Here is a 12,583-nt window from a genome sequence, read left to right on the forward strand (position 1 = left end):
ACTTTATTGCTAATACGGTGCATTCAGAAAGTATTCAGACCCGTTGACGTTTTCGTTACAGCCTTCTTCTAAAATGGATTAAATAAAGTTTCCCCTCAATCAATCTGCACACAAAACAGCATAATGACAAAGTCAAAACAGGTTTTTAGACATTTCTGCAAATGTATTAAAAAAAAAAAAAAACTGAAATAACTTATTCACATAAAAGTATTCAGACCATTTGCTATGAGACTTCGATATTGAGCTCAGGTGCATCCGGTTTCCATTGATCATCCTTGAGACTGTCTCTTATACACATCTAGATGTGTATAAGAGACAGGACATATAGAAGAGACAGAGAACTAATCCAAACAAAAACATGCAGTTGGAGGCAGCAAAAGAGGAGAGGGAGAGAAAGGGAGACGACTGAGGCACACAGAGAGACAGACAAACAGAAAGAGAGAAAGCAAGGGAAGGACACAGAGAGAAAGGTAGATGGAGTATCATTACCTTGCTGAAGAAGACGGACCCGTGAGTGTCTGCTGAGTCCACAGTATCCTCATCCAGCAAGCTGGGCCGGGCGAAGCTCCGCCGGCGAAAACTACGACTTGTCTGGGAGCCCACTAGACCTGAACCACCCTGAACCACACACACAACCAGGACATTTGCGGGACAACATCGCATACTAGCATGTGGGGAGAAACAACTCAACTCAAATATGACTGTGAAGTACAGTACAACATACACAGATCAACATAGCAGTCTTTTAAGCGAAAAATCTATATTTATGTCAGGCACGTACACACAAAACCATCAAATATTCATCTGTATTTCGCTCAATAGCAACACACTCTTGAATGTACACTCAAAGGTAGTCTAGTTTCCCCTAACGTTCCCCAGCGCCCGCTCACCCTGAGTAGGTTGGACGCTGCTCGTATACTCATGCGGGCGACAGACTCCCTCTTGCGTCGGGGCAGGTGGGCGTAGCCCCCGGAGCGCTGGGAGGAGAACCCCGGGGTGACGGGTCTCGTGTGGGGGGTACGGGGAGGTCGGTCCGTCTCATCCGGACAGCGGAACGCTCGCCCCCGCGCTAGGGGGTCCACAATCTGGGGGGGGGGGGGGGAGGCGGGACAGATAGAGCAAGTTCACGCTGGATTAAACAAAAACAAACTAAATAATTAACTTTCCATCATTAGCTACATCACAAAAGAAGCTGCATTGTAAAAGCTGAAATCCTGAAGAGGTGACATTTAAACTCGCTGGAGGAAACTAAATCAGGAAAACGCATGCACTCTACAAGAAGTTAACACAGAATTACACTGACGGCTCCACATGAAAGTTTTATGATGTCACAGTGACATTCACACACCTTTAATCCATCTACTAGGAGTGTTCTGTGTGTGTTGTGTGCTCGTTCTGTGTGTTGTGTGTGTGTGTGTGCACGTCTGTGTGTGTGTGTGTGTGTGTGGTGCACGTCGCTGTGTTGTGTTGTGTTGTGCACTTTGGTGTGTGTGCACGTCTGTGTGTGTGTGCACATCTGTGTGCCGAGGTATCAGTCAGCGTGAGTGTGTCAGAAAGAATGTAGAAGCTTGTTATGCAGTCTTACCCGAGGCTTCATAGGAGTTGACAGAGAGCAGAGGAGAAAGATGAACAAAAAGAGATTGGGAGAGAGAGGAATAGACAGACAGAGACAGAGACAGAAATAAGGGGGCAGAGAGTGACAGACAGACGGAGAGAGACAGAGAGAGAGTCGTGGAGACAAACTAGCACCCAGGAGCGGGTGTGTTGGAGTCAGAGGAGGAGAGCAGAGTGTGTGGGGACTAACAGAAACAATACGTCTAGCTGGGGCTCAGACGTAGCCAACCTCCTGTCACCACGGTGCCCCGCTCTGCATTATTTATGGCAGGCAGAGGGTGCACTTCACTTCCCCTTGAGAGGCACTACCGCCGCCCTTCCTCCACCTGCTCTCTGTGATCTCTCCATTCTGAGCAGAGGTCCAAAAGCCGGAGTCCAGTCGGATGTCTGACACCGAGACAAGTGATGACGGTTGTTGATGATAGCGTCTTGTTAGGTAAAGTTGATTTGATTGTGCAACAAATACAGTGTCCCCGTCTACAAACAACCCCTATCCCTCACTCCCTGGGCACTTCATGTAGATCACAAAAGATGTGGATAGTAGTACCTTTCCTTGCCACTTACTTTATTGCTAATACGGTGCATTCAGAAAGTATTCAGACCCGTTGACGTTTTCGTTACAGCCTTCTTCTAAAATGGATTAAATAAAGTTTCCCCCCAATCAATCTGCACACAAAAAAGCATAATGACAAAGTCAAAACAGACATTTCTGCAAATGTATTAAAAAAATATATATATGAAATAACTTATTCACATAAGTATTCAGACCATTTGCTATGAGACTTCGATATTGAGCTCAGGTGCATCCGGTTTCCATTGATCATCCTTGAGATGCTTCTACAACTTGATTGAAGTCCACCTGTGGTTAATTTAATAGATAGGACATGATTTGGAAATACACACACCCGTCTATATAAGTTCCCACAGTTGACAATGCATGTCAGAGAAAAAAACAAGCCATGAGGTTGGAATTGTCCGTAAAGGAATTGTCCATAGAGCTCAGAGACAGGATTGTGTTGAGGCACAGATCTGGGGAAGGGTACCACAACATTTCTGCAATATTGAAGGTCCCAAAGAACGCAGTGGCCTCCATCATTCTTAAATGGAAGAAGTTTGGAACCACCAAGACTCTTCCTAGAGCTGGCCGCCCGGCCAAACTGAGCAATCAGGGGAGAAGGGCCTTGGTCAGGGAGGTSACCAAGAACCTGATGGTCACTCTGACAGAGCTCTAGAGTTCCTCTGTGGAGATGGGAGAACCTTCCAGAAGGACAACTATCTGTGCAGCTCTCCACCAATCAGGCCTTTATGATAGAGTGGCCAGACAGAAGCCACTCCTCAGTAAAAGGCACATGACAGTTCACTTGGAGTTTGCCAAAAAGGTACCTAAAGACGATCAGACCATGAGAAACAAGATTCTCTGGTCTGATGAAACCAAGATTGAACTCATTGGCCTGAATGCCAAGCGTCAACTCCGGATGAAACCTAGCACCATGCTGTGGGGATGTTTTTCAGCGGCAGGGGCTGGGAGATTAGTCAGGATCGAGGGAAAGATGAACGGCACAAAGTACAGAGAGATRCTTGATGAAAACCTGCTCCAGAGCGTTCAGGACCTCAGACTGGGGCGAAGGTTCACCTTCCAACAGGACAACGACCCTAAGCACACAGCCAAGACAACGCAGGAGTGGCTTCGGGACAAGTCTCTGAATGTCCTTGAGTGGCCGGGCCAGAGCCCGGACTTGAACGCGATTGGACATCTCTGGAAARAGCTGTGCAGCGACACTCCCCATCCAACCTGACAGAGCTTGAGAGGATCTGCAGAGAAGAATGAAAGAAACTCCCCAAATACTGGTGTGCCAAGCTTGTAGTGTCATACCCAAGAAGACTCCAGGCTGTAATCGCTGCCAAAGGTGCTTCAACAAAGTACTGAGTAAAGGGTCTGAATACTTATGTAAATGTGATATTTCAACAAAAAAAATATGTTTAATGTTTATGTTTATGTTTAAATGTCTAAAAACCTCAATTGAATCCATTTTAGAATAAGGCTCTAACGTACCAAAATGTGGAAAAAGTCAAGGGGTCTGAATACTTCCCGAATGCACTGTACCTACCCAGTTCTGTCAGACCTAGGGGCTAAGAGCCTACCTTGGGCATCTTGTTTGCGGCGGGTGAGTCCAGGCCCTGGTCCATGCTGATGGGGAGCTCTGGCTCTCTGTACTGGGCCTTGAGCTTGCCGTAGCGCTGGCTGCAGTGGCGCAGGCTCTTCTTCTGCCATAGCTGCTGCTTGGTCTCACAGTCCTCACCCACCCCGAACCAACCTGCTGCCTGGGCTGTAGCTTGGGCTGTACCCCTGGCAGGAGGGGGAGGGAGAGACAGGGTATTGGAAGAGCGGGAAGGGGGAAGAGGAGAGAATAATAAGAGAGAATACAACTTGATTATGTCCAACATTACAAACAGTCATAAAAGGAAATCCCCTGTTATATGACCCCCCCAATTCTCAAAATCCATTGGATGAGAAAGCCAGAGGTCCCTCCCCTCTGACCTTCTTCTCCAATGGGGTTTGAGAAGGAGGAGAGGATGCGAAGAGTATGCAAGTGTGATTCTCCCACTGTCTTTTCTCTCGCTCTCCCTTCCATTTCTCTCTCTGCCGCCATCTTTTAATCTACAGCCTCTTTCCACCCCCCCATCCCCTTCTCATACAGTACCTCCCCTTTCTTTTTGCCCTTTTCCCTCTTCCTCCTTTCTCACCCACTGCCCCTGAAATCCTCCTATACACCCTTTCAGCTTTTTCTTCTGCCCTCCGTTAGTATCTTCCTCCCTTTATTTCTTCCCACTTCTCTCTCTCTCCACCCCCACCCCCACTTACTTGCGTATGCTCTGAGACAGGGAGTTCTGTCTGTGGAAGGCTGCCCTCCTGTCCCCAACATTGTGACCTCCTCCACCACCACCATCAGTACCACTGTCAGACAGAGGACTGGCCTGCTGCAGGCTCTCGCTTTTCTTCAGGGACGAACGCAGGGGCTGGACAGAGGGACAGGGGAAAGAGCAGAGAGTCAGTATACAGGTAGGCCTACTGAGCATAATCCTACCTCAGAGAGCCAGTATACCGCAGGCCATGAAAGTAAAGGGCACTTGAAATGGACTGGCTGAATATAAATGGGATTTACGCCATCACAGGTATACAACTGGGATAAATCGTCCCTTGCAGTGTGTGAATAATTTGAAGATCGTGTAAATCGTCCCTTGTGGTGTGTGAATAATTTGAAGATCGTGTAAATCGTCCCTTGTGGTGTGTGAATAATTTGAAGATCGTGTAAATCGTCCCTTGCGGTGTGTGAATAATTTGAAGATCGTGTAAATCGTCCCTTGCGGTGTGTGAATAATTTGAAGATCGTGTAAATCGTCCCTTGTGTGTGAATATTGAAGATCGTCGTAAATCGTCCATGTCGTCAATGGAACTTGGAACAGAAATGCGTGTTAAGTGCATGATTCTTTTGTTATGATTCAGTCAACAGCGTTCCATTGCCTGTAGTGATTACAACTATCCGGTTTAGCTCAGATCAATCACCTTATTCCAGAACAGAAGTGTAAGAATGGCAAAGTACGGAGTTTTCTTTTTCTGAGACTGCAGCAAAATGCACAAATATACATTTTTTTACAAAACATAGAAGTGATACTAGGAAAACACCAGATCATACTAAAGCGTAATATTTTTCCATTGTAATGTTATTTCATTTTGTATGGCATGTTCTTTCAAAGCCCATTCGTGTCTTTAACGGCGACTTGGCTAACGACTTGTGGAGTCACTGTGGAGTTAACGGAGTATTGTGAGAGCCATGTGAGCTGCCTGTGTGTCAGCCAGCAGGGGGCGTGCTTAGCTAGCCAGCCTGCCACCAGAGGCTCTTTGTTGGGGAAACACACCCACACACACACGCATGCACACACACACACACGCATGCACACAAATTAATGAGCACACACACTTGTGTTCTCACACGTGCACTCTCCCTCACACACACCCCCACCTACCCACCCACCCACTGTCCCCCACACACACACCCTCCCTCATCCCTTTCCGACACATCCGTTCTGCAGGCAGACGCCTAACAATGATGACTTGTGAAAGGTAATGGTGCAGGGAGTGCTTCATGCGTGATTGGAGCACATCATTTCAGGTAAAATAACCCCTGAATCTGAAGGAGTCCCCCGGGGCCAGTCCAGACAGAGACATAGATGTGAGTTAACCAGGAAAATGGATACATGTACCCAAAAACTAGCTAATGTGACTACATTAGACCAGATTCGCTTTCAAATTGCTGTTTGAATTTTGGGGGCAATTTTGTCCAGTTCAATTTTGTCCAGTTCAGAAAAAACCCTGGCCCTATTTATACAGCCCAAAATGTAAAGACAGGAATGTTAACAGGGCATATCTCGGCTTTGCTATAGAGTAGCTAGTCATGAGTGACCGTGCAACACTAGGATGAGTGGACTGGGGGACTGGGGGGGGGGGCTGGTTGGGATATGGCTGGCCCGTTGCCCATAGACACCAGCAGCTGTCCCAAATGCCAGACTTCCCCCAATGAAATGACATACTGTATATGAAGGTACTGTATATGAAGGCAAGGAAGATAGCGTTCTCCTCTATAGTAAAAAGGTTTTCAGTTGGGGGCTGAAACTCTGACTATACTACCAACTGTAAAAGTTTGCTTGCCAATTCTTCCCTTTCCTATTGAAATGGCCTTCATCAGGGCATCAACTGACATTTTCCAAGTACAGACCATGTTTCTATAAAGAGGGGTCATCATGGAAAGATCAGGTCAAAGGGGTACCTGCTTGACCGTTTCAGCRCCCTCTTCAACACTCTCTTCTTCCTCTGGTGCAGGGATGGTTATGACCAGACTGGGCGGCTTCTTGCTCTTCAACCGGCTGTCTGKTTGGCTGCCGTTAGGAGGCGGCTCCCCCCCTTCCTGTGACGCCATCCTATCTGAGTTCTGAGGGCAAACAAAAGTAAAATTGATTAATGGCATGMTTGAGATGGAATCTTCAAACTTGCATTTCGGATTTCTTTCTTCCAGCTAAAAGAGATGTGAAACCAGCTGTGACCCTTTCTTTCTTTCCTCAATCATATCACCTCTATTTCTCAGTAGCCTACAACTTCCACTTTCATTCTCAACTTGCGCAAATGTGGTTCCATTTACAAAGACAAGACTGATCTACTCAGACACGTCCTACTGAAAAGACAAACAACACCGACAGGCACTTTGAACCATTCAGGAACTAACTGAAGTAGCTACTTTAACACAAACATATTAGCCAAATGACAAAAGGAACTCCTATCTGCAACAAGGAAGGACACATTGCCCTGCTGAAATAACCTTTCACATGTGTATAGGGAAGGGAAACCACTGGATCTGAACACCACCCTTTTTGTTGAAGCTTCGTTTTCCATGTGAAAGCCTATCAGCTAAACCATAAAAAACACAAAAGTAGCCCACCACAGCACACAAGAATGCAGCTCACTCTGACTCCAGCAGTCCCAACACCATAAAACCCAATGCCTGGACATCTCCATCTAACTTTCCTCAGAACTCTACAGATGTAGGCTAAACAATATATACTCTATGTGCGCATTGGGCATGCTACTGTGTCTTAAATACACACGCTATATGTAGACTGGGTCAGTGGGTCAAGCTGGAAAGAAATCCTAATAGARAACTCCGTCACAACAGAGGCATAACCCGAGTCTCATTCCCCAGGGTAGCGTTCATTAGACACCAAACAAAAGGAAACGTACTGAAACAMGGAGGGACTACCAGGTTTAGGCCAATAAGAAACGCTCATTSTTGTTTTCMGTTGCAAAGCGTTTTCAAACGTTTTCCCTTTCCGTGCCCTAATGAACAAGACCCAGRAATYTGAGGGAATAGGAGCCTGGCCTAGCCCCACTCTTGGGTAACAGTCGCTGACCGGCACAATGTAAACAATATRCATATTACTGGGGCCCAGGAGGTCCCGAGAGAGAAACATGCCTTTTCCGCCACATACATAACAATATCTATTGAAGGAAAACACTGACTGCCTGCCCAAGCAGATATGCATTAGAAAAACAGCAGGTGTTTTTTSCATGTTAGTTTGATGCGATCCTGGACGAGACCCCATAAATCAGTTACATTAGCAACCCTGTTTGTTAGCAACCCTTCTATGCAATTTAGTAACGTCACACAAAACACTTGTCGGTCTACTAGTTCCATCATTCTTATTTGACATGCCGTTACTTAAAGGGTTCTTGTGGGCTGCTACACTGAATGAGTTAACAATAGGTTTTCTGKAGGGGTTGTGACCTCGTCTGTAGGACGCCAGCCAYGCATTGATAGAAGCATCGTGGTAGGAGCTTGAATGAACGCATGGTGTCAGGTTAAGTTGAGACTGAGGTGACTGAGACAATAGCTTGTTACTTGGCAGTGCTAGTGGGGGGTGTAGGCTGCAACATGTCATTCAAAGAAAGCACCCGCTGGGASACTTTGTTGTTGAGAAAGAGCGAGAGAAAGAGAGATATCGTTAGCATTAAAATTCTATCTATATATACTCCCCGACATATGTATTTCGTCAGTGAAGCCGAAACTTTTAATTTGACTCTATGCTGCAGCATTTTGGATTCGAGATCAAATGTTTTAAATGAGGCGACAGTACAGAATGTCACGTTTTATTTTAGGGTATTTTCATACATATCTGTTTTACCGTTTGGAATTGAAAGCACTTTATGRATCGAGTTCTGTTATTAGTATTTGGACAAATTCACTTATAATGTGTTAAAGTCATCAAAATGTTCATATTTGCATGCAATGATTACATCAAGCTTGTGACTCTACAAACATGTTGGATGCATTTGCTGTTTGTTTTGGTTGTGTTTCTGAATATTTTGTGCCCAATAGAAATGAATGGTAAATCCTGTATTGTGTCATTTTGGACTCACTTCTATTGTAAATAAGAATACAGTATTTTTCTGAACACTTCTACATGAATGTGGATGCGACCATGATTACGGATAATCATGAATGAATCGTGAATAATGAGTGAGAGAGAAAGTTACAGAGGCATAAATATCATAGCCACCCCCCAAAAATGCTAACCTCCCTTGTTATTGGTAATGGTGAAAGGTTAGCATGTCTTGGGGGTACGATCTTTGTGCATGTAACTTTCTCACCTCATCATTATTCATGATGCATTCATTATTAGACTACACTGTTTGGACTTAGACAGCCTGCCCAAGCATTTTCTACACAGAAAAATCCCAGCAAAGCAAACGTCTTAAATGTGGTCCTGCAAAGATTAATGGAACTGACAGCCAAGCCATGTACACAGGAAGACCATCATGAAGTGTTTACATACAGTAACACCATGCAACAACTATCTCTGAAAGCCAGCCTCATCTCTAAATGAGATGTTACTTAAGGACCACAATGGAAATAAGTCTACCCTCGARGATTCTTAAATCAAGTGCATCATTTTGTAGATGTACCTTTAAATGATCGAATAAACTAAGACTTAACTAAAAAGACATTCAATATCAGTACATAGGCCTACCTTCCTTATCTGCTCAAGGCCACAGCCATAATCATGAGCATGCCTTCCTGTACCCAGCTTCAAGTCTCCATTAGAAATCATCATCGGCCTCTGGACCCAGTCAGAGCTCAATTAGTRCTCACTCTTCAGGCTTTTTGAACTGTGTCATTGTATATTTCCATAGGCAAGTGCAGGCAAGATTGCAATATTGCTATAGCGGTCTTCTCCCTGGCCATACGTGTCCATTATAGATCTAGTCAAGGTCTTGAAGCCTTGGAGTCGCTATACATCAATAGAAGAAAAAAAGGGCCTTGGTGTCAGCGTCGGGAACGGTGGCAGCAGGGAAATCTGACACCAGTCAAGTCAATGGCAATCAAGTCTGTGGCTGTGGGAGCAGAATAGTACGGAGAGTGGTTGGGGGATGGGAGGACTCTTATATGTTCCTATGGGACCGGGTCAGGCCCACACCCTCTCACATAATGAAATATCCAAGGCTTTCACTAATGGAGGGTGTTTTTAACAGTGTGGTGCCGTGCTTTAGTGGCAGACACTTACAAACGGCGCACGTCTGTCAATGTGGAGAATGCTTTTATAGTTTCCATCGGGAGACCGTCAAGGAGTGAGTCAGGGTGGTGTTGTTTTGATAGAGTGGAGAAAGAGAGATCAGTCTCATTGTTGACATCGTCTCATTGGGAGTCTCATTCTACATGCATGGGCCTACGGAAATAATATTCTGCTGGTCTGTAATCTGCATACTTGATTGCCTATCTTTATGTATATCTTTGTGATATTAATCCTATATCTTCATCCATATCTTAACAATTATAAGTCAATCAATATCAATACCATCCATAACAGATAATATAGTGTGGAGATGACAYATTAACGGAACCAGAATAGCCAAAACTCAAAGGGCTTTCAAATTGCTCACTGAGATTATCCTGTTGATGACAATGAGGGTTTTGCTCCATCTATTAGGCCCATACCTATGTGACTGGTAGCATGAACAACAGTCAACACCTTTTCTAAGCCAATAAGATAACAATAGCCTGGTTGTCTTGCCAACAGATCTTGGATAGGATAACAATAGGTCAATGACCTGCAATGTGGGTTGGGTTTTCTACAAAATTGTTGATTCATAGTTATTTCCCCCTCCACAGCCAAAATATATTTCAGATTACCGAGCAACATAGAGGTGATTTTCAGGCACTACTGGAACATTGCGCATCATCATCTTCAGTCCACTGGGGAAACAACAACTCCAGGATTATGATTTCCTCACAYGGGGGAACTTTTGTGTTGTTGTACATTCAGATGTTGACTGAACGTGTACCCAATCGTTAGAGAGAGAGTGAAAAACACAGTTGCTACTAGCTGGTGGAATAAGGGTGTGTTTTCATGATCAATACTGAACATTTCAGATAATTATTAACTGAGTCCAGAGGGAGTCTAACTCACACGGTAGTCTGGGAACAGCAGACGTGACAACACAGCCCYTGGCTTCCACACTAACTCCCAGCACACGGAGCACAGTACTGTAGATTGTTAGTTCCCAGTCTCTCACTCTCTCTCTCTCTGCCACTCAAATATCCTAAGTGAGTGGGAACTTAAACACAGCGTCACAGTAGTCTTGGAAGAGAAACTGTGACAACACAGCTCATGATGATATACATTGAGTGTACAAAACTTTAAGAATACCTTCCTAATATTGAGTTGCACCCCCCACCCCTTTTGTCCTCAGAACAGCCTCAATTCGTTGGGGCGTGYACTCCACAAGGACGCCGASCCACYTRGACTCCAATACTTCCCACAGTTGGGTGGTGYACCATTCTTGATACACACGGAAACTGTTGATCGTGAAAAACCCAGCAGCATTGCTGTTCTTGGCACAAACCGGTGCGCCTGGCACCTACTACCATACCACGCTAAAAATCTTTGTATTTCCCATTCACCCTCTGAATGACACACATACACAATCCATGTCTCAAGGCTTTAAAATKATTTTTTGACCTGTCTCCTCCTCCCCTTCATCTACACTGATTGAAGTGTATTTAACAAGTGACATCAATAATGGATCATAGCTTTCACCTGGTCGGTCGGTCATGGAAAGAGCAGGTGTTCTTAATGTTTTGTACACACTAATTCCAAGTCRCAACCCAGTCACACATCTCAGTAGTGAGTCACAAACGTGTAGTGACATACCCAGGGMGACAACCATAGTGCTCCTATCACATGACTAATATATCACGAGCTCCCACACTCCGTCTCTCTCTCTCCACCCGCTCTCTCTGTGTACTTCAAGCCACTCAAGAAATCTAAACTATCTGTCCACTTCTTTACATTGGGGCCAGTGTGAGAGTAGGGCTCTTGAAGATGTCATGACTGCGAGCAGGGTCCTTTTCATTAGGACACGCACCGGAATACATTTAGCAACTGAAAACTAAAATGACCGTTTCTTATAGGACAAGCACCAGGTAGTCCCTCCCCGTTTCAGTATGGTTACTTTTGTTTGGTGCCTACTGAACATGACCCTGGCCTTAAGTCCTTAGCGTCAATGCTTCATTTCCATACTTGGTGTTTGGTGCCACTGTGTGTTCCTGTGTGTGTCCTCCTGCAAACGTGCGTTACTGTCACCAAGCCCCTATAGCCCACAGAGTGCTGCTGTTGCATGTTAGTGTGACGCCAAGCACAACTGCCACCTCACACCATAGCCRTGGACACAGGCAGACAGGAATGTGCTGGTTCAGAAATGTCMACGTTTGGTTGCCCCTGGTGATAGCTAGTTACAGTTAGAAGTGGTAATGGCCTCGAGCCCAGTTRCCAAACATAGGCAAGGGCAGTCGGTGTCATGGTTCACTTTCTGTCACAGGCTTCACTGTTGAACATGTCAGCCCAAGTACAGTACAGCCCGGGTGAGTTTAGCTACAGTACCAGTCAAAAGTTGACACACCTACTCATTCCAGGGTTTTTCTTTATTCGTACTATTTTCTACATTGTTGAAAAATAGCGAAGACATCAAAACTATGAAATAACACACATGGAATCATGTAGTATGCAAAAAAGTGTCCAAATATATTTTAATTCTTCAAAGCAGCCACCCTTTGCTTTGATGACAACTTTGCACTCTCAACCAGCTTCATGAGGTAGTCACCTGGAATGCATTTCAATTAACAGGTGTGCCTTGTTAAAAGTTAATTTGTGGAATTTCTTTCCTTCTTACTCAGTTTGAGCCAATCAGTTGTGTTGTGACAAGATAGGGGTGATATACAGAAGATATCCCTATTTGGTAAAATAACAAGTCCAAATTATGGCAAGAACAGGTCAAATAAGCAAAGAGAAACAACAGTCCATCATTACTTTAAGCCATGAAGATCAGTCACTGCTGAAAATTTCAAGAACTTTGGAAGTTTCT

The 12,583-nt window shown here is 44.9% G+C and overlaps 1 protein-coding gene across 1 annotated transcript in view; it reads right to left on the reverse strand.

Annotated features, from left to right (window-relative positions):
- Positions 1 to 9,490, reverse strand: part of LOC111978072 (inactive rhomboid protein 2-like) — a 26,658-nt gene extending 17,168 nt beyond the window's left edge. Inside the window, exons 1-6 of the mRNA XM_070448351.1 lie at positions 9,193 to 9,490; positions 6,441 to 6,602; positions 4,478 to 4,632; positions 3,757 to 3,961; positions 891 to 1,085; positions 490 to 618 (exon numbers count right to left, since the gene is read on the reverse strand). Coding sequence (XP_070304452.1) covers positions 490 to 618; positions 891 to 1,085; positions 3,757 to 3,961; positions 4,478 to 4,632; positions 6,441 to 6,602; positions 9,193 to 9,276 — 930 coding nt within the window. The 5' untranslated portion in view covers positions 9,277 to 9,490. The remainder of the gene's footprint in view (positions 1 to 489; positions 619 to 890; positions 1,086 to 3,756; positions 3,962 to 4,477; positions 4,633 to 6,440; positions 6,603 to 9,192) is intronic.
- Positions 9,491 to 12,583: the final 3,093 nt, after the last annotated feature.

The sequence above is a fragment of the Salvelinus sp. IW2-2015 genome, linkage group LG1 (assembly GCF_002910315.2).
Source record: "Salvelinus sp. IW2-2015 linkage group LG1, ASM291031v2, whole genome shotgun sequence".
In the NCBI taxonomy this organism is placed as follows: domain Eukaryota; kingdom Metazoa; phylum Chordata; class Actinopteri; order Salmoniformes; family Salmonidae; genus Salvelinus; species Salvelinus sp. IW2-2015.